The following is a 22,173-nucleotide window of genomic DNA, read 5'->3' as shown; positions in this document are numbered from 1 at the left end:
CCCTTAAACAGTATAAATTTCATCACATTTTTACCTCTCTTTAGCTCTGAAGAGTCATACGGTCTTGAAACGTTAATTGTCTTTCTCTCCATAGATGCTGTTAGACCTGCTGAGTTTTTTCAGCATTTTCTGTTTTTGTTTCAGATTTCCAGCATCTGGAGTATTTTGTTTTTATTAAACTAATACCTGGATCAGGCTGATTGTCTTATGAGGAAAGTTTGGACAGGCTAGGCTTGTATTTGTTGGAGTTTAGAAGAGTAAGAGGTGACTTGATTGAAACATATAACATTCTGAGGGGTCTCGACAGGGTCGATTTGGAGAGGATGTTTCCTCTTGTGGGAGAATCTAGTACTTGGGGCCACTGTTTAAAATAAGGGGTCTTCCATTTAGGACAGAGATGAGGAGAACTTTTTTCTCAGAGAGTCGTGAGTCTTTGGAACTCTCTTCCACAAAAGGCAGCGGAAGCAGAGTCTTTGAATATTTTTAAGGCAGAGCCAGATAGACTTGATAAGCAAGGGGGTGGAAGGCTATCAGGGATAGGCAGGAATGTGGAGTTGAGGTTATAATCGGATCAACCATGATCTTATTGAATGGCAGAGCAGACTCGAAGGGCCAAGTGGACCACTTCTATTCCTAATTCATATGGAAACAAAGCTCAAAAAAGATGTGATTATGATAACAGTGCACAAAAAAAGTAAATACAAGCTAAGTTGAGCGTGCTTGAAATGGGGGAATTAATTTAATTATGAAGTACATTAACTATGAAGTACATTAGTTACTCACCTTTCATAAATGCTTTTCAGGGTGAGATGATCTGGAACATTGTCAGTCTCTTCCAGGTATAGAATAAGCCAAGAGGTCCTGTACGGCCATTGTTCTGTGAGGTTTATCCAAGATGCAAGCCGATCCCAGTTGAAACAAATCTGGTTAGCCCTTAGTAAACGCCCTGTAATAAAATTTAATTAACTCAGTCTTTGAAAAGCTTTATTCTTGTGATCAAATTATTTTCAAGTCTGAAATAAACCACAGGTGCTATTTTAAATTAAAATCTAAACAAACCTGTAGGATAATTCTTGAAACTGGACAACCGCTATAACTTCAAAACATCAACACATAACAAATTACAGACATTTATATAATTCCATTCGGAATTTTAAATGGGAACCGAGAATTAAAATTGTACATTGTTACTTCTGTATCTCCCTGGTTAATCTTTTGAACAAATATTCAAGTATATCTGCCTAGGGAATAATTTTGTAAAATCATGAAACTTAATTTCACAATTTAGTTGGTGATACTCAATTGTGTTGCGAATCAGCAATAAGCCATTAGTGCAAAAAACATCAAGAAAACATTTCAATTATGTATCGTTAGCTGCTAAATATATTTGATCAACTGCAAATAACCACAAACTCCTGCTTGGCGATACAACAATCTCCTTATAAATGGCCACTATAAATTATTAACCTACCAGCCAAATACCAGGATTGCATTTTTTTTTAATATGCAACATGCACTTTTATCCATATTTGTAAATATATTTGAATAGAAATCTAAGATGGGTTTAATAATCAATCATTTTCCAATGTAAGGAGAGCACGTTATATAGAGAAAATCATCATTAACCTACATCTTCCCAAATGTCTAATGTTTGCATGCACTTCCTATCTGCAAAACCCAAATTCCTGCTGTCACTTTTGTTTGTCAGACATTTATGCTCCCTTTGGTTCCTCATGGACTACGACCTTAGGCATCTCTCTCTGTTAGAGAGACAAGTGGTTACATAGCTCTAGGGGCACCACTCTGCAACAAGCATACAGCAAGGCAAGGAGAAAGGCCTCCATGAACTACCACAGCCTGTGCCACAGATTGAACCAGCATCGATGGTGTCCTTCTGCACCACACTCTAGTCATCTAGTCAACTGAACTAATCGATCCCCACACAATATTATGTTAACAATATTTCTATGGTAAGTTCCAATGTCCAGATTTATAATAAGATTTACCTATTTAACACAACTTGCAATTGCACATATTGACACTAGGAGGAGACTGTGAACTCATTTATTAACTTTTTTCCCAGCTTTGACACCATTTTGATTCTTCCTGAACTAATACAGGTTCAGCATAACTTCTCTACTTTCCAATTCTCTCTCTCTAGAAATAAAGCATAGTGCTTGGTTTGTTTTTTTAAAAAATGGTTTTGCAAACCTGTGGTGCAACTTTTATTTACTGGAGTATTTGTGCTCTGAGATCCCTTTGTTCCTTTACCCAGCTAGACTCATGTCTTCCAAGTTAAAGTTATGCCCCTATTCTTTCTACCAAAATGTAATCTCATATTTATGTGTTGAACTTCATCTGCCACTTATTTGTCCATTCTGCAAGTTTATGCCTTAATTCAGGCAAATTTGTTTCAAAGTTGAAATTTAGCACTTTTACTGGTTTCATTGTATTAAATGTTTTCTCATTCTTCATCCATTTGGTTCCCCAGTCCTACACTGCTGTTGAAGACCTGCTGTTCCAGCACCATTGGTTGACCATAGTCTTATGCTCCTGGTGGGCCAGTTCTCTGCTGCTACTTCTGTTCCTATCTCTCCACCAATGGACCAATCCATAATGTGACTTTAAAATGAGCAGTGAATTTTATTTGCATGCCTTGGGTCCAATTATTCCTATCCTTTAACTCTGCTTCATCTGAAACTTAAAGGCATTTGTGATTCCCACAGAGAAGGAAAAGCCAATCTATCACTCCAATATGGCATAATATTCTGTACCACTGGACTTCATTCAGTTTTATTGTTACTTTACATGGGATTATATAGAATATACCACACACAAACAGGGTATTTGGCCCAACCATTCCATGCGGGTGTTTATGCTCTATTCTAGTCTCCTCCTATCTTTCCTCATAAATCCACCACAATAACCCATTATTCCCTTCTATCTCATATGCTCACCTACCTCCCTCTTAAATGTATCTAAAATATTCACCTGAACCACTCCCTGTAGTCGTGGGTTCCATATTCCCATCACTCCTTGGGTGATGAAATTTATTCTGAATTCCCAACTGGATTTAAATTGATGGCCTCTAGTTATGCTCTCCCCTACAAGTGGAAATATTCTCTCTGTATCGACTTCCTCAAAATCTTTCAGAAATTTAAAGTCCTTTATTAGGTCACTCCTCAGCCTTTTTTCAAGAAAAAAATGGCCCAGCCTGTGCATCCTTTCTTGTCATGTATGCCTACACATTTCTGGTATCATCATTGTAAACCTTCTCTGCAGCCTCTCCAATGCTTTCTTAGAATATGGGGACCAGAACTGTGGCCTAACCAAGGTTTGATACAGGTTCAGCATAACTTCTCTACTTTCCAATTCTCTCTCTAAAAATAAAGCATAGTGCTTGGTTTGTTTTTTTTAAAAATGGTTTTGCAAACCTGTGATGCAACTTTTATTGACTGGAGTATTTGTGTTCTGAGATCCCTTTGTTCCTTTACCCAGCTCGACTCATGTCTTCCAAGTTAAAGTTATGCCCCTTTTCTTTCTACCAAAATGTAATCTCATATTTATGTGTTGAACTTCATTTGCCAATTATTTGTCCATTCTGCAAGTTTATTAACGTCCTCCTGTAGTCCTCCTCAGTAGGGACCATCATGCATCCCCCCCCCAAACAATTTGGTGTCAACTGCAAATTTAGAAATTAACGTTTTGATTCTAAAGTCCAAATCATTAATGTAACATTTTCCCCAGACTCCACATTCTCTGACCTTATTCATTAGTCTATTATGGAGCAAGTTATCGAAGGCCTTTTGAAAATCCAGATAATTATATCTACTATATTACCATTGTCTACCCTGCTACCAATGTTAGTCAAGCAAGGTTTGTTTCCCTGTTGAAATCCAAGTTAACTACTCATTACATATTTTTTCTAAACGTTCTTCTATTCCTTCCTTCAGTAGGTATTTCATTACTTTTTCTACCACTGATGTCTATAATTTCTTGTCCTCCTTATTAAATTTAGGAATTGCATTAGCCATCCACCAGTCTTCTGGCACTACCCTTTCCTCTAACATATTATTAAATATGTGCAGCAATGCCTCCACTATCCCATAAAAAGAGACTTGTGTTTATATAGCACTCTTCACGACCAATCAACATCACAAAGCGCTTTATAGCCAATTAAATACTTGGTTTTTTTTTGAAGTGTAGTCATTGTTGTAATGTAGGCAATCTTTCCCAGAACTTTTTAAAATGCATGGATGTAAACCAAGGGCCTTATCCTTAGAGTTTGATTAGTTTATTCAAAACATCCTCCCTTTTTTTATATTTTAGATTCACTAATCTCATTACTTAACTCAAAATTCAAATCTACCTTTCAATCTCCTTGGTAAATACAGTGTGAAATATTTATTTAATATTTCTGCTATCTCGCTATCGTTACCTGTGGCATTATCCTGACTATCCCTTAATGGTCCTATTTGTATCCGTCATTTTTATTCTGATGTGCCTATAACATATTTCACAATTCTGTTTCATGTTCCTTGATAAGTTAATTTCACAGTTCTTGTTGCCTTCCTAATTGTTTTTTTTACTTCTCTCCTAATCTCTTCATATTGTCTCTCATCATGCACTCTTCTGCTGTCTTTGTACTTAATATATGCTTTTCCTAACCACCAATTATCTCCTTTTAGCTTTCTTCATCAATGGAGTCTCGTTAATGTTTAGTTTGCTCTTTCCTTTTAGTGAAAAGTACTTTTCCCACGCTCCGTTGACCCTGGGAAGTACCGAGGATCAGAGTGACCTTGGTGTGCACGTCCACCAGCCCCTTAAGGTATCAGGACAGGTAGATAAGGTGGTTAAGAAGGTATATGGGATACTTGCCTTTATTAGCCGAGGCATAGAATATAAGAGCAGGGAGATTATGCTGGAACTGCATAAAATGCTGGTTAGGCCACAGCTAGAGTATTGTGTGCAGTTCTGGAACCTGCATTATAGGAAGGATGTGATTGCACTAGAGAAAGTGCAGAGGAGATTTACCAGGATGTTGCCTGGGCTGGAGAGTTTTAGTTATGAGGAGAGGGTTATTTTCCCTGGAGCAGAGGAGATTGAGAGGGGACATGATTGAGGTGTATAAAATTATGAGGGACATAGATAGGAAGGAACTTTTCCCCTTGAGGGTGGGATCAATAACCAGGGGGCATAGATTTAAGATAAGGGGCAGGAGGTTTAAAGGGGATGTGAGGGAGAATTTTTTCACCCAGAGGGTGGTGGGAATCTAGAACTCACTGCCTGAAAGGGTGGTAGAGGCAGAAATCTGCATAACATTTAAGAAGTATTTGGATATGCACTTGCGATGCCATGGCATACAAGGCTATGGGCCTAGTGCTGGAAAATGGGATTAGAATAGTTAGGTACTTGTTTGACCGGCACAGACTCGATGGGTCAAAGCACCTTTTTCTGTGCTGTATACTTCAATGACTCTATGATAATGATTCAGTTGAACACAGTTTTAACTGTTGCCTGCCAATATTGTTGCCCATCTTATTTTCCCAAGATCTATTCTCAGCACCTCAAAATCAGCTTTTCTCAAATCTATTAACCTAGTATTCAGCATACTCATGCCCATCTCAATTACTTGAACCAGAAAGTAACATTACTGCACTGAAATCACTACATGGTCACGAACTTCACTTTATTGATTCTGAATCGGTTTTTTGACTGAACCATCGCTAATTGCAAACAGAGTCAACTGCAAACCGTCAATGCACCTTAAGTTGTTGCCAGTGCATAGAACATAACTATTGCAACTTTATCAAGAAAAATGTAGGAGTTAACAGAAGTAATAAAATTGGATGGAAAACAATACCATAATTACAAAGCAGGAATCCTATCAAGGGTTTTGGTTCAAATTCTATTATCACTGCGCCTAGCCAGGCATCATGTGATACACAAGTAGCTAAGAAATAATGGCATCTAATCTGCAGAATTAAATATTAGGTATAATGACTGCAATGAACATTGAATCTCAGTTTATTGGAAAATATGAACATAGCTAAGATTTAACAAATATCTGTGGTCTTAAAAACGCTAACTGAAAAGCAGCATACTGTGGATGCTGGAAATCTGAAATAAAAACAGAAAACGCTAGAAACACTCAACAGGTTATGAGAGCATCTATGGAGAGAAAGAGTTAACGATTCAGGCCTGTGAACTTTCATCAGAATCAGGAAAAGTTAGAAATGTAACAGGTTTTGATCAAAGGGTGGGTGAGACAAAGACTAAAGGAAGGTGTGTGACAGGGTGAAAGGCAGGGTGATAGAAGAGTTAGCCTTCAAGGGCCAAAGAGAATGTGAATATGAAGATACTTATCCAGTTTAAATATTAACCATGTAAGGCATCTGTAGCAGATTATGCTCTTAGTGTATTATTGAAAGTACATTTGCATGAAAACCTCTTGCAAGTATGACTACTCACCTGTTACTGAAACAATGTTGAGCAATCGCCTCATTGTCTGAGGACTAATGTCACTGAACCAATCTTCAGTAACCAGAAGTTTGGTCAGATCAAAAGACATCTGCCTTGTAACCTGTCGCTGCATCTGTCGGCGACGATATGTATCCTATTGAAACAGAAAATGATCAACATGTATAAAAGAGAAAGAAATAGAAAGCAAAAAGAGAGAAAAACGGAAAGACAGTGGGTGAAAGGACTTGCATTTTTAAAAAGTTTTTCATAACCTCAAGCTATTTCTAAGAGGTTTATAAGGCAATCAAGTATTTCTGCAGTTTAATAATGGAAAATTTGGCAGTCAATTTATTCAAGGTCTTAGACAGTAATGAGATAAATAACAAGGTGGTTTGCATAAATAATTTTAGTTGAGGGACAAGGTGTTTAGAGAACTTCCCTGCTCATCTCTTAAAAGTGCCATGGGGCCTTTTCATTTACATGTGATGGCACACAGACCCCTGGTTTAATACTTCATCCAGTACCTCTGACAGTGAATCATCCTTTCAGTGCTACATTGAAGTGAATATTTGCTTGTCTTTGGAGGGAAGCTGGATTCAAGAGGAGACAGTGTGGCCGCTGGGCCCAGGCTGACAGCTGAAGACTATATAATGCAGGATTTAAAATGTTTAAACATTTAATATTACAATTCTAGTAAAGGGCCCATTCAGAACTTAGCCATAAAAAGTGGTAACACATCCCTCAAAAATTGCTAGACCTACCTAGTAATGAATAAATTCTAGTTCTTTTTAATGAGACATATAAGCAAGATCAAATAAATTCTGCAGTTTCAATGTCTTTAAAATGCGGTCCCTTTGGCATTTACCTGGGCTGCTAATCATTGCTGCTTGAAAGCTATCTTTTCCTTACCTTATTGGCCATGAACCAAAGCCTCATTATGCTAACTGGATCCTTAATTAAATATTTAAAAAATGGCATTTCCTCCTCTTCCCCCATCTTGTGTCTCACTATACATGCAGTATGCTCTGTTGAGCATAGCAGTGACCTTCTCGCTAGCCTCAACCATCACTTTGAAGATAGCTGCAAGAGTGCCCTGCGATAACCCGTGTCTATAGGGAAACTGTTGATCTCCCCACAATTTCATGCAAGTTCAATCAATATGGAATCCAACATTTAGCAACATCTTGCACTACTGCAAAGGACTACCATTTTTTAGATAATATGGCTGCTCTATACTATATTACTCTTGCAACACAGTTAGTACTTTGTATAAGGAAATCACACTGTTTAATTTTACTTTGATTCTAAGGACCCTTCCTTAGGTACTTAATAGTCTCATTATGCACAAATTACCAATCCCAACTCCGCTATTAATTTCTCTTCCAGAGGTGGTGTCTGAAAGGACATAACTCTTTCAATACCAATTTCCAGGATTACTTTCGAAACTATACTGAAAGTAGCTCAATCATAAAGCATCATGTAAGAAACCGATGAAAGAAAAACAAAAAACCTTGAATTTAAAAAACAGTTTCTTACCCTTCTATTGAGTGCCGTCTTACTGCCAAGTTTGGTCAATTCCCCCAAGCTGTGCTGTGAAAGTTTTCGATCATTATCTTCATGCCAACCTGCAGCACCATAACAAAGACAGTTAAACTTGTTACCACCAGAGAGTCCACAACACAGCTAGAATGGTTAGGAAATGTGTATTGCAAATTTTAAGTCACTGAATATATTCTTACTTGTACAATCTGAGTTTCCAACATCTCCATTAGATGGCACTGCTGCAAAGGCCTTCTTTGTACTACTAAGCCCACGACTGTTTAGATAAACGGGTAGATGGACTATATTCCGCATATAGTCATGTCCATTTATATTAGAGTCTCTTAAAACACTGTTCAGATTTTGATTGATAGCCTTTATGATGATATGTGGATCACTGGCAAAAATGGCAATAAAGGGACCTTTTGAAAACAGAACACGTACCTAGAAGAAAATTATATAGTAAAGTTGACATTTAAGACACAAAGCTCAAGGATTCACTATATCTCAAATACTAAGACATGCCCATCCCTTTATAATTTGAAACATTTCTATCAAATTACCCCTAATGGTCTCTGTTCTAACAAAAACTCAATTTTTCAAGACTTTTTTCATATTTGTAGTCCCCATATCAGTATTATTCTGGTTAACGTTATATATTGCTTAATGCTTGACATCTTTCCTATAAAGTGCAGAACAAATTTCACACGGTATTCCAACTGTAGTCTTACTAAGGTTTTGTAGATTCATCATTGCATCCCAACATTTAGTTTACCATTTGACTTGAAATCCAATGTTCCATTCGCCTGTGTATTGCCTTCTCTACATGGGCTATTGCTTTTAACCAGAACGTGAACCTCAAGATTTTTTTGTCTTTCCACATCACTCAGCTTCCCTCTTATTTAAGTATAATCATTACTTTTTCAACCAAAACATACCTTCTCACGTTTACTGGCATTGAATTTCATTTACTACTTTTCTGTTACTTCCACCATCTTTTCAATATTTCCTTACAATACGCGATGAGAAAGTACAGTCAGAGGGTGGTCACTCAGCACATCGAATGATCATTCAACCCAGAGTCTGGGCTTGCTCTTTTGAATTGAATCCAGTTAGTCCCACCCTGATTTTCCACTCATACCCCTCAATTTTATCTTCAAGTTTTTATCCAATTCCCTTTTGAATGCTACTATTGAATTTGTCTCCATCACCTTATCAGGTAGTGCAATCCAAATCCTAAATCCTCAGCATGTTAAAGCTTTTCCTATTCATATTACCTCTGGTTCTTCTGCCAATCACTTTAAAGCTGTGCCCTCACATTAACAACACTTCAGCCTTTGAAAACTGTTTCTCATCACTTAATCTATTTAAACCCTTCATGCTTTTTATCAAGTGTTCTCTTATCCTCTGCTCGATGGAGAACAACCCCAGCTTCTCAATTCTATCCATATAATGCAACGCCACTAATGTATTAATTTTTAAAAAAATCTTTGATCCCTAACTATGCTGACTGTTTGAATCTCTACAGAATGGATTCCTGCTTAGAGAATTGTGATCAGTATATGAATAATTTCAAACATGACATGCTTGGAAGGGACAGGTGACTTTGTTCCTTATGGCTTCCAAAGCTCTCCATTACTGGTGTTTTCCTTGCAACATGTCTGGGTCTGAATTGATAGAGATTGATTGCTATGATTAGTTGGCAAGTTCATCATCAATGTGCCATGCAACTACTAGGTAGAAGGCGAATTAGATGAACTGTAGTAATTTTTCATTTAGCAATTCTTATGTTCCTATACCTCACCAATATTATCACATTTCTGGGCAACGGGCTACTAGCACTCACACATGATTGAGCCCACGTTTAATTTCCATGTTTGTTGTGAGGATGACTGTATTTCCTTATGAGTGTGGTCCTCAGCACTAGAATGTGCCCCAATGGACTCCCAGACTGAATCCCAGATTGGCTAGGTGTCATGGTAGGCAAGGAAGCTGCATCTTGAATTCCACAGCTCGCTCATAACCATAACTGTTACCACTAAAATAAATTTTAATCTTAATTACAAATAAAATTAAGTTATTCAAACTAATCTTCACTGTGCATTCAGTTTATTTGGCTTAATACACCAATTACTTGAAGATTAAAACAGCACATTTTTATCCATGTGAGGATCTCCTGGGGCACTGTTGACTAAGGAGCAGAGCCAGACTAATCACAGTAGAGCTCTGGGGAACTAACTGAACATTCTAATGAGTTAGAATGGTTAGTGTAAGGTAGGCACTTCCCTGGGCTGAGAATTATGCATGCATCAATCGGAGACAATGCACTCAGTTCTCCTACTACAAAAATTGGGCAGGTTTTCCACAGTGGTATTCCAAGTCAGCAGCAGGTTATATATTTATTTTAAAAGGACACAAGTACATTCTCTCCATCATATAGACAGCGTGAAATAAAAAGAGAGAAAGAAAGATATGTGGTTGAGAGATTAGAGAGAAAAAGTTAAAAATTTCCAACAATAATTAAAATCAAAGGAATGAGATTTCCCAGTTATAAGACACACAACTAAAATCACTTACACTTGAATGGACAATCTTAAATTTTGCCAGCATGTTTAGTGGTTATCTAGTGGTTAAGTATCTCAACTTCATGTTGTTGTATGTATGTAAATGCCAAGCTTCTTGGCAAGGTACTGATGTAGTGAAGCTTGTGGAAGAGCGGAGCGGAGCAGGGCGGTTGGGGGGGATGTGTGTGTGTGTGTGGGCTGGGGTAAACAAAACTGAAATAAGGAAAAAAAAGAAATCAGACAGCAACTTCCCGATTTCTGTGAACAACCAGATGCCAGAAGTTGCTGTTTGATTTACTCCATAATAATGATGAGCATCAACAGCTTCACCATTATTCTTACTGTAAAATTCAGACCAGTGTAAACTAGCTTTAAGTTCAACAATGTAGCTCTAGTGAAATTATGCTACCTTCAACTGCAGGCTTCTTCTCACAGAATTACATATAATAGAAGGGAACAGAAGTTAAAATGGATACACACTTTTTTAAAAAAAGAACTGATTAATAAGGGCCCATTAAATTTAGTTTGTATCAAAGGCTATTATACAGTTTCATTTTGTGGAGGGTTTTGTTAATGTATGGATAGTGAAAAATTACTTACTGTGTCTAGCATCTGCAGGACTTTATCTTGTTCACATGCATCCAATCCATCAATAACAACCACAAGTCGGGTTTGATTCTGAGTAAAGCCATCAATAGACTTGGCCATCCGAGCCATGAGCTCCACTTCATTCTTTAGAACCTTTTAAAGCAAACAGACTATGTTTTTCCACCAAAAACATTCTACCATTATAAATGAAATGTTAGCATTGAAGGAAGTCCTCTCTATGTTTAGTTCTGACTTGGGAAGAACTGAAACAAGTCAAATTAAATGAAGTAGATCCATTCAAAGTTCATCCATGCTTTGGTTGCTCAAGAATGCAGTAGCCAGAAATGCACTCTTTCTTTCTACTGCTCCTCTCCCTCCACATTGCAAAATCAAGCTGAGTTAAGGCTTCATAGGTCTTGCCCTGGCAACTTTGCAGCACCTTTCTCATGAGCATTCTTCATGTGTGAACCTAGACAGGAAATGTCATCAAGCTATTTGCCAAGGAGGATATTACAACTGACCTTGATCCAGTTTTCATTTAATATCATATACAAACCCTTTCCAGCAGGGAGTCACTGGATAGCAACCAGGAATGGAGATTGGTTAATTTCCCTAACTTCAGTACTCCAGAACCAAGTAAAGAATTACTACTGCTAATGCATACCCCAGTCTCTCCCAGCCCTCCACTGAGACCAAATGAGTCAACACAGACAAGGATCAAACCAGAGGTTTCCTAGCTTATGTGCCACTGTTATCCTGGGCAGTGCATTTAGTCAACAGACCTATAAAGCTCATGTAGATTTGCTTGCAAATTAAGGTTTTGAGGTCTAATTTCAAGCCTGATTTGGAAAGCAAATCCTTATTTAATGCAATAAAATTGGTTTTTCAGCACTGGTTATTGGCACAATGGGCCCAATGGGTTGAATAGCCTCTTTCTGTGCTGTATCATTCTATGATGTCTATAGCATCATTTGCTTACTTGCTTACTCACTATTTGTGTCACCTTGGCTCAATGGCTAGAGTGCTAACCTCCAGATTACCAATCTGTGGCTCACAAGTTTGTGTACAAAATATAGACAGACACACCAATACAGTACTGAAAGAATGCTACTTGCTAGATGTGCTATAACTTCAATTCAGACATTCAACAAGAGGTACCTGTTGCCCATTTGAATGGTCGTTAAAGATGCCAAAGTACTATTTAAAACAGAGCAGGGATTCATCTCTCAACCAGTAAATCTAAAAATAGATCAACTTGTCACTCATTCAAGACCGATTTGGGGTCATTCATGTAGCAAAACAGTTGCTGCATTTGTCTGCATCACATCTCAAAGTTATTCATGTGTAAAGTGCTTTGGGACATTTGGGCATAAAAGTTAACATTTGACTGCAAGTACTTTTCTTCCAAATTATATCACTGCAAATGCCCTAACAATTGCAAATGCCCCTGTAAAATATACACCCACCCCCCTAACAAAAGAAAATTTAGCTACTACAGATAAAATACAAAAGTAATAATCAGGCAGCAGTGAACAAATCTGTTACTGGCATAAATACTATAATATTCAGAAATACCATTTCTGAGAACATCAGTTCCACGCTGATGTCTAATTTTACTCAACCAAAACAGTCTGCAAAACAGTCATTTTTTCAAAAATTATATACTAATGGTGTAATTTGCATATTATGGTCAAAACAAAATATATAGTGAACTTAAATATTTTAACCTTCAGGTTTACACATTGGATTCCAAGACTGTTGAGACAAGCCTCTAACAGGATCAACTAAGTGGCAGCTTTCAGGATATGGACATAGTAGTGTAGTGGTTATGTCATTGCGCTAGTTATCCCAAGGGCCGGACTAATGACTTAGAACCCGAGTTCAGTTTTTAAAATTCTGGAAATGAAAAGCTTTAACCAGTGAAAGTGACCATGAAACAGAAAAGCTGAAATTCATGAAAACCCAACTGGTTCACTAAGCACTTGCCTGGTCTGGCCTAGGTGTCATTATCCCACACCAATGCAGTTGATTCTTTAGCTGTCCCCTGAAGCAGCTGAATAACCCACTCATTTGTATCAAAAGAGGGCAACTGGAGATAAGCAATAATGTCAGTCTTTCCAGCAACATTCAGGAATTAGTTAAAAATAATTCTGAAAACATTTGTTGCTTGTGTGCAATTTGTTTGCAGATAGGGATGATTCAGAACAAAGGCAATAAATTAAACAACTATAAAATGCATATTAGGCATTCACAAACATTACCAAAACCCTAAATGTTAAAAAAAATCTTTCATATTGCACATACAAAATACTTACTTTCATAAAACCTTCAGGCTTTAGCTTGTGAAGTTTTGATGCTGCTAGTAAAACACGCTTTCTCTGAGAGTGAAGGACAGAATCTAGCACCTGCCACCACGTGTGACAGTTAAGGACCAGTGCCAGACCAATGATACAGGCAATAGATATAAGAATGGCATTTACAGTCAGGTGTTCCTTATCTGCCTTGAAAATGGCCAGCAGCAAGACACCAGCAACGAAGCAACCCATGATAAAAATAAAGATAACAAACGAAGGGATACAGCAGGTCTTTTTCCATTTCTTCACTCCTTTCTTACCTTTAAAAAAATACATGCCAACATTATTTTCTGGATAATTTAATAATAATCTTATTTTTTGAAATATCAATAAACCTTTTCAAGGGCTACACACAATGTGTTTATATACCATAAATATACAAATAAAACAATATATCCAATTAATTTCATCATAATTTACCTTCAATACTTTCTCATTAGTAATCCTTTTAAGCCACCCTAACTTTACAGAATTGGTTGGTCAATAATGAATGTATGAAATGGGTTTGTAATTCACAACAAGAGCACTTGGGAACAAGTGTATCTTAAAACTAAGGCTTGGAAGTTTCCGCTTGGTTTCTGCCCAGATACAGAGCAATTTAGGTGGAATTGACTTAAACAGTACAAAAGATTACAGAATTTAAAAGCATGAGTTACGCCATAACCACTCATACTTAAGTTTCCACAGTCAATTACACTTGTTCAAGTCAATTCCCCAGAACAGTCCCACTCATAAAACTGGCTGCGCCTCCAGATCGGCATCGATATTTCTGCCGATTGTGCCTGTTTGCAGGTGTTCTTCATAAGTACCTATAGTTTTAATAATTCATTGTTAATGACCTGCAGCTGTGGTGACCAGCAACCAAATGAAGCCTCACTCAGGTCTGTTTCTCAGACTAGTGCTATAATTACTTTAAATTCTGTTTAAATGAGTTCAAATTTAGTCAAGTGATCTTCCCCTAAGCCTTGTGACCAGCAGTCAATTGGAAAAACTGACTGCCCTGCTTCCTCAGATGCAGCAACTACTTGGGAATATATTTTCAATTTAAATTAGTTTAATTCAGTAATCTTGAGGTTCTTTTGGCCATATTTCAGTCAATAATCAATTACATTATATGGTTCTTCTGATTCATTGGAGATTTTGCATTGGACATTGGTGCAGAAACCTAAAGATAACTGTGCTTCTACTAAAACCAGCACATTCAGGGCGCATTTTCTTGATTGCACTCCCAACCAAAACTCCAGGCCTAAATTTTAAAACACATTGGATGTTACCCACACCCAACACCCCCGCCATCCCCCAACATTTAGGCATGAGATTGACGAAATCACCCGAGAAATGTTGTAAATAACTGAAAACAGCCATTTACAACAATTTCTTGGGGAAACACTTGTCTTCAAGGGATGTCTTGGCAGCTTGGGAGAAACCTTGCAAAATTTCCAGGTCAGTCTTTTTATTTGGCTCATTCAGCTACACAGATGAAACAAATCACATTATTACAAGAGTACACGCGGAGTCAAATCTAACACTGAATTCAAACAAAAATAAATGTTCAAATTAATTGATCTAGTTAATATTATATTGAATGCATAAAGGCAGACTAAGTTTTTCAGATCCATAAATGGAATGTTATCAATATATCAACACATTTTGCAGCAGGAACTGCTCATAACACCAGGGCCTTTAAAAATAAAAATGGAGAATGGAATGGGAGCTGGGGGATTTTTTTTTTGGGGGGGTGGGGGGGGGGTCTTCAGGGCTAAACACGGGAAAAGTATCATGTGCATAGGCAGGCCACAGAACAAGAGGTCTATGGCAAATGACTTTAACGTGAAACTTGCAATGTTAAACGGATATATTGACACTACATAATTAACTATGTTAAAGTGAAACAACATTAAGTAAATCAACATTAAGTCGGGGCTTACTGTACTCATTATGCAAATTAACATAAGTCAGGAAAACATCACAACCATTCACATTCAAAAAACAAAGTTTAAAATTTAAATAAGGCAAACTACAAAGGGATGCGAACTGAATTGACCACAGTAAACGGGGCTGAACTCTTGGGGTAAATTTATAAAGATTGGTAAGTATTCAAACACGTATTGGGTGCGATACAAAACCAATGCACTACCCTGAAGGGTGTTGTTCTTACAGGCTGATATGGAGTAATTGGACAGATTAGATTTGTTATGGAGCACAGGTGTTCAGCACTACAGTCAAAGTATTGTCAGGGCCCACAGCCTTGAGTATGCAGCTATTTCTTGATATCATATGAATTGAATCAATGGTTGCAAATACCTTGCTCTTTTACTTTGCACTCAAGTGCTGGGCTCCACCATCACCGAGGATGGGGAATTTCATCATTTGATATAACTCGTCGTGCGCATATGTATAAATCTGTTATGTAAATAGAAAACAAGGGAGGTCCCTTGTGGAACATCACTAACCACCTCCCGGCAATGAAGACAGCATCTATTTATCATTAATTTCTGTACCTTAGCTATTTCTCTATCCATGCAACTGCATGGGGATGAAAGCTGAGCCAGCTGAAGTGAACTGGGAAACTAGGATACAGGATAGATCAATAGAGAAGCAGTGGCAGACATTTAATGGGACATTTCAGAGTTTACAGAATAAGTACATTCCTATTATAAAGAAAAATTTGAAGGGGAGGACCCACCATCCGTGGTTAACCAAAGAAGTTAAGGAAACCATCAAACTTAAGGTGAAAGCATACAGCTCCGCAAAGATGAGTGACAGGACAGATAATTGGTCAGAATGTAAAGGATGGCAGAGAATGATTAAAAGGTTAACCAGGAGAAAGAAATTAAGAGTATGAGAGGAAGCTAGCTAGAAATGTAAAAACAGATAGCAAGAATTTTTACAGGTATTTAAAAAGGAAAAGAGTAAGTAAAGTGAGTGTTGGTCCTCTAGAGAGGGAGAGTGGGAGTTAATAGTAGATAATAAGGAAATGGCAGAAGAAATGAACAAATATTTTGCTTCTGTCTTCACTGTAGAGGATACAAAAACCATTCCAGTAATAGCTGCAAATCAGGAGGTGAAAGGGAGAGAGGAACTTGGTGAAATTGAAATCACTAGCGAAACAGTACTGAAACAATTGATGGAGCTGCGGGCTGGCAAGTCTCCGGGTCCCGATGGACTACATCCTAGGGTCTTAAAAGAGGTGGCTAATGAGGTAGTTGATACGTTGGTGTTAATTTTCCAAAATTCACTAGGGCTGGAATTTTACAGCTCCATCAGGGCAGAGACAGGGCTGTAAAATGCAGCAAGCCATTCCAAACTGCAATGACTATGGCAGGGCCATTAAATCCCACTGGTGTAAAATTCAGACCTAGATTCTGGAAAGGTGCCATCAGACTGGAAAGTAGCAAATATAACCCCTCTATTTGAGAAGGGAGGGAGGCAGGAAACTATAGGCCAGTTAGCTTGATGGCTGTCGTGGGGAAGCTGTTAGAATTGATCATTAAGGAGGTTGTAGCTGGGCACTTAGAAGAGCTCAAGGCAATTGGGAAGGGTCAGCATGGTTTTGCGAAAGGGAAATCATGTTTAACCAATTTATTGGAGTTTTTTGAAGGAGTAACATGTGCAGTGGATAAAGGGAAGCCTGTGGATGTAGTGTATTTGACTTCCAGAATGCATTTGATAAGGTGCCATGTCAAAGGCTATTATGGAAAATAAAAGCGCATGGTGTAGGGGCTAACATATTAGCATGGATAGATGACTGGCTGGCTGGCAGAAAGCAGAGTGTGTGTATAAATGGATCTTTTTTTGGATTGGCAGGATGTGACAAGTGGAGTCCCACAGGGCTCTGTGCAGGGGCCTCAAACTTTTACAATTTAGATGAGGGGAGTGAAGACATGGTAGCTAAATTTGCAGATAACACAAAGATAGGTGGGAAAGTATGTTGTGAAGAGGACATGAGGAGGTTGCAGATGGATATAGATAGGTTGAGTGAGTGGGCAATGATCTGGCAAGGATGTGGGAAAGTGTGAAGTTGTTCACTTTAGCAGGAAAAACAAAAATAGATTATTTAAATTGAGAATGGCTGCATAATTCTGAGATGCAGAGGGATCTAGGTGTTCTAATATGGGTCACCAAAAGTTAGCATGCAGATACATCAAGTAATTAAGGTGGCTAATGGAAGACTATCCTTTATTACAAGAGGGATTGAACATACAAGTAAGGATGTTATGCTTCAGAGATAAAAACAAAAAACTGCGGATGCTAGAAATCCAAAACAAAAACAGAATTACCTGGAAAAACTCAGCAGGTCTGGCAGCATCGGCGGAGAAGAAAAGAGTTGACGTTTCGAGTCCTCATGACCCTTCAACAGAACTAGGTGAATCCAAGGAGAGGGGTGAACAGTTCTGTTGAAGGGTCATGAGGACTCGAAACGTCAACTCTTCTTCTCCACCGATGCTGCCAGACCTGCTGAGTTTTTCCAGGTAATTCTGTTTATGTTATGTTTCAGTTATACAGAGCATTGGTGAGACCGTACCTCGAATACTAAGTGCAGTTTTGGTCTCCTTATTTAAGGAAAGATGTTAGTGCATTGGAGGCGGTTCAGGGAAGGTTTACTAGATTGATACCTGGAATGACTGGGTTGTCTCATGAGGAAAGGTTGGGTAGACTGGGCTTGTTTCCAATGGAATTTAGAAGAGTGAGGGGTGATTTGATTTAAGTATACAAGATCCTGAACGGCCTTGGCAAGGTGGACGTTGAAAGGATGTTTTCTTTTGTGGGTGAGTCCAGGTCTAGGGGAGCAATGTTTTAAAATTAGGGGTCACCCTTTTAGGACAGAGGTGAGAATTTTTTTTCTCTCAGAGGGTTGTGCAACTTTGGAACTCTGCCTCAGAATGCAATGGAGGCAGGGTCATTGAATATTTTTAAGGCAGAAATAGATAGATTCTCGTTTGGCAAGGGAATCAAAGGTTATTGGAGGTAGATGGGAATGTGGAAATTGAAACATAAGATGATTAGCCATCATCTTATTTAATGGCAGAGCAAGCTCGAGGGGCCGAATGGGCTACTCCTGTTCCTATTTCTTATGTTCCTTTCATAACATGTGCATTAATTAGTACAGGGTTGTTGTGTAGTACATTAGCAAGAACTTCCTGAAAATCCTTGCAAGCATGCAGGTCCCATGTTGTAGCTTCACCAAGTTGATACCTCGTTTTCAGGTATACCCTTGTATTGCTTCTGACATGCTTTTCTACACTCCTGACTTAATGGTGATAGAGGAGTAAGGGTTTGCTGGCACATTGTGACTGAATACATTCCTGCTGCTGTTGACTCCATGTATGCTGTTTTTATGAACTTTCACAAGGCATCTGATAATATTCCCGTATGTGGAACAGTACCAAAAATCCACGTGCACAAGATTGGAGATGACCTTGTGGCATGGGTTGATATTAGTTGGGAAGTAAAAGTCAGAGTAGGAATAATGGAAACATTCCCTGACTGGCAGAATGTGACAAGTACATATAAAAAAACGTGACTTAAGTGAAGGAATAGAGTGTTGTATCTCCAAGTCTGCAGATGATACTATGTTAGGAGTCACAATAAACTATATAGGTAATAGCAGGAAGTTACAAAGGAACATGGACAGACTAACTGTGTGGGTGAAACAACGGCAGCAATTAGAAAATATGATGGTCTTGCACTTTAGATCTGAGAAAGACAAATCAAAGGGTAGGGAGGAAAGGAGAAGGAAAGAGGAAAGGAGTGGGAGGAAGGAAGAAGGAAAGGAGCGGGACAGGGAGAAGGAAAGCAGTTGGAGGGGTGGGCTTATTCTCACATAACCTCCAGCTTCAACATGAGGGCTGCATGTGGAACTAGGGGTTGAAAGTTTTATGGAAATTGAAGAAAGCAGTGTATTTAAGCCGCCAGAGCCTTGCAACATTTTTACAATTTCAAGAGCCATCACCTGTACTCCAAATTTTTCACAAAATCTGGCCTGATTGTTCCATCTTCCAAAGCATCCGATATTACACCAACCTAAGAAACCACCTTTACAACAATGAATGTCAGCAATATTGGTGAAAAAATTTCAGGTGCATTTACCCTTGTAACACTATGCCACCTCTTATTGGAGCAGCTGCCAGGAAATGTTCACACCAGCCACCCTAGCTTTGGCTAGCCAATGCAGTACAGAGTTCACTTCCTTCTATTAAACTGATTAAAGATAATTTGATCAGTATAGTGCACTCCAACTTAAACTTCCATGTACACTGAACCTGTTGAGTTAGATGTCAACTCAAAGTAATGCTCTCTCCAGTACCTGAGGACTTCCTCCAGAATCTTCCAGATTGCAAAGAATTTGGCACAGATGAGCAGAATTCATTTTGACCATGATCAATAACAAACTGAGAACAAAGCTTTTGTGCTCAAGCCCCCGCCCCCTCCCTATAGGTGTGGAACACACAATCTAGAATGATATTTTGGTGCAGTTTGAAGGTGCAATTTTCAGATGCGACATTGGATCACAGGCTTATGTCTGCTCAGCAGACCTAAAAGGTCCCATGGCAAACTTTAAAAAAGAGCATGAAAATTTCCTGGCTCTGGTCATCTTTCCTCCCTCAGCCAACAGTAACAAAGACAAAGACCTAGTCATTCACTCATTTGTTGTTTATGCAAAAATTGGCTACTGAACGCATCTAAGACAAAGTTACTGTAGCTCAAAAGAGCCCAATAGTTGTAAAGCACACAGCAACATGAGAATGCAATTAGGTGCTGTATAATTCTTTTTGCACATACGTAAATGGTAAATGCTCCCAACTGCCCACGGTTCACTGGAAGGAACAGACTTGATAGGCAGAATGCTTATTTCTCATTCCATTCTCCCAGTGCCTTTTGTAATATAAAAAAAAACCAAAGCTAGGGACTTCTCCATACCCACCACAATGGTAGAGTTGAAAAAAAATCAAGTAAATGAACCACAGGGTTACCGATAAAGGAGTTTACAATATCCTTGTGTCTACTAGCTGTTGATGATATTTGCCCAACTTATTAAACATTAAAAATATAGGTCAAAATTAATGAATATAAAACAACTGGAAGGGAATGAAACAAAAACGTAATAATAAAAGCCAAGTACTCCAATGCTGGAAAAACAGAAATAAAAACAGAAAATGCTGGAAATACTATGGTTGTCTTAGCATTTGTGAAAAAAGAAACAGAGTTGACATTTCAAGTCAATGAGCTTTCGTCAGAAGTAGTTCCAGCATTTTCTGTTTTTATTTCAGATTTCTGGTAACTACAGTACTTAGGACAGAAACAAAGAGTAGGAATAAACTGCTCATCATTAGTTAACGGATCGTTACTAGTGGGGTGCTGCATGGAGCAGTGCTGGCCTCAGTATTTACAATCTATACTAATGACTTAGATGGAGGGACAAAGTGTAATGTATCCAAGTTTGCTAATGATACAAAACCAGGTGGGAAAGTAAACTGCGAGGACACAAAGAATCTGCAAAGGGATAAAGATAGGCAAGAAAGTGGGAGATGAGTATAATGTGGAGAACTAGGAGGTTATTCACTTTGGAATTAAAATTAGCAAACCAGATTATTTTTTAAATGACAAGAAACTATTAAATGTTGGTGTTCAGAGGGAGTTGGATGCTCTTGTACAAGGAACACAAAGTTAACATGGAGGTACAGCAAGCAATCAGGAAGGCAAATGGTATTTGGCCTTTATTGCATGTGGGTTGGAGTACAAGAGTAAAGCAGTCTTGCTGCAATTGTATAGTGCTCTGTTAAAATCACACCGCATACAGTTTTGGCCTCTGTACCGAAGGAAGGATATATTGTAAAGGAATACAAAAGTTCACTGGACTGATTCCTGGGATGTGGGGATTGTCCTAAGATGGAATGGACGAGGCTTATATTTCCTAGCGTTTAGAAGAATGAAAGGTGATCTTATTGAAACATAAGATTCAGAAAGGTTTTGACATGGTAGATGCTGAGAGGCTGTTTCCTCTGATTGGAGAAGCTAGAATTCATGGGCATCGTCTCAGGATTAGAAGTTTGCCATTTCAGGCTGAGATGAGGAGAAATCACTTCACTCAGAGGGTTGGGAATCTTTGGAATTCTCTAGCCAGAGAGCTGTGGATGTTCAGTCATTGAATACATTTAGGGCTGACACCTACATATTTTTGGACTGAGGGAATCAAGGAATCTGAGGATTAGGCAGCAAAATGATACTGAGGTCAAATTTCAGCTATGATCTTATTAAATAGTGGAGCAGGTTCAAAGGGCCAATACGGCCCACACCTGCTCCTACTTTTATGTATAGATCAATTTTGTGTAGGAGATCCAAAGTAGTAACTGCCTTGTTTTAGCCACAGGTCCTGGACACCCTTTTTTGCCTTCAACAATAAGGTGGTTAGGGTCCTTCCAGTGTGAAATGTACCTGTGTGTACTGCTCACCGTATCACATGCTTAGGCACCAATCAATTTCCAGACGTAAAGTTTAATCCTCACTATGGAAAATGTTGATATTATATGTAATCAAGCGATCCAAAACTTTTACTTTAAATCAAATCATGTTTTATCTTTTTAAAATGCGTTGAATATAAAATCCCCTGAATATTGGTTAAATGTCATCTTTATATTTCATTAAGTCTACATTACTTTCAAAAC

At 38.3% G+C, this 22,173-nt stretch overlaps 1 protein-coding gene across 5 annotated transcripts in view; it reads right to left on the bottom strand.

The window, feature by feature from the left end:
- Nucleotides 1-22,173, bottom strand: part of LOC121277872 (kinase D-interacting substrate of 220 kDa-like) — a 177,405-nt gene that overhangs the window by 38,946 nt on the left and 116,286 nt on the right. For all 5 annotated transcript variants that reach the window (XM_041187618.1, XM_041187617.1, XM_041187620.1 and 2 more), the window contains 6 exons: nucleotides 13,469-13,767; nucleotides 11,166-11,306; nucleotides 8,202-8,445; nucleotides 7,999-8,087; nucleotides 6,472-6,616; nucleotides 784-946 (listed from right to left, as the gene is read on the bottom strand). In XM_041187618.1, coding sequence (XP_041043552.1) covers nucleotides 784-946; nucleotides 6,472-6,616; nucleotides 7,999-8,087; nucleotides 8,202-8,445; nucleotides 11,166-11,306; nucleotides 13,469-13,767 — 1,081 coding nt within the window. The remainder of the gene's footprint in view (nucleotides 1-783; nucleotides 947-6,471; nucleotides 6,617-7,998; nucleotides 8,088-8,201; nucleotides 8,446-11,165; nucleotides 11,307-13,468; nucleotides 13,768-22,173) is intronic.

Source organism: Carcharodon carcharias, chromosome 5 (genome assembly GCF_017639515.1).
Source record: "Carcharodon carcharias isolate sCarCar2 chromosome 5, sCarCar2.pri, whole genome shotgun sequence".
Lineage (NCBI taxonomy): Eukaryota > Metazoa > Chordata > Chondrichthyes > Lamniformes > Lamnidae > Carcharodon > Carcharodon carcharias.
Note: the sequence above shows the minus strand (reverse complement) of the source record. Positions and strands in the feature narration are given on the sequence as shown.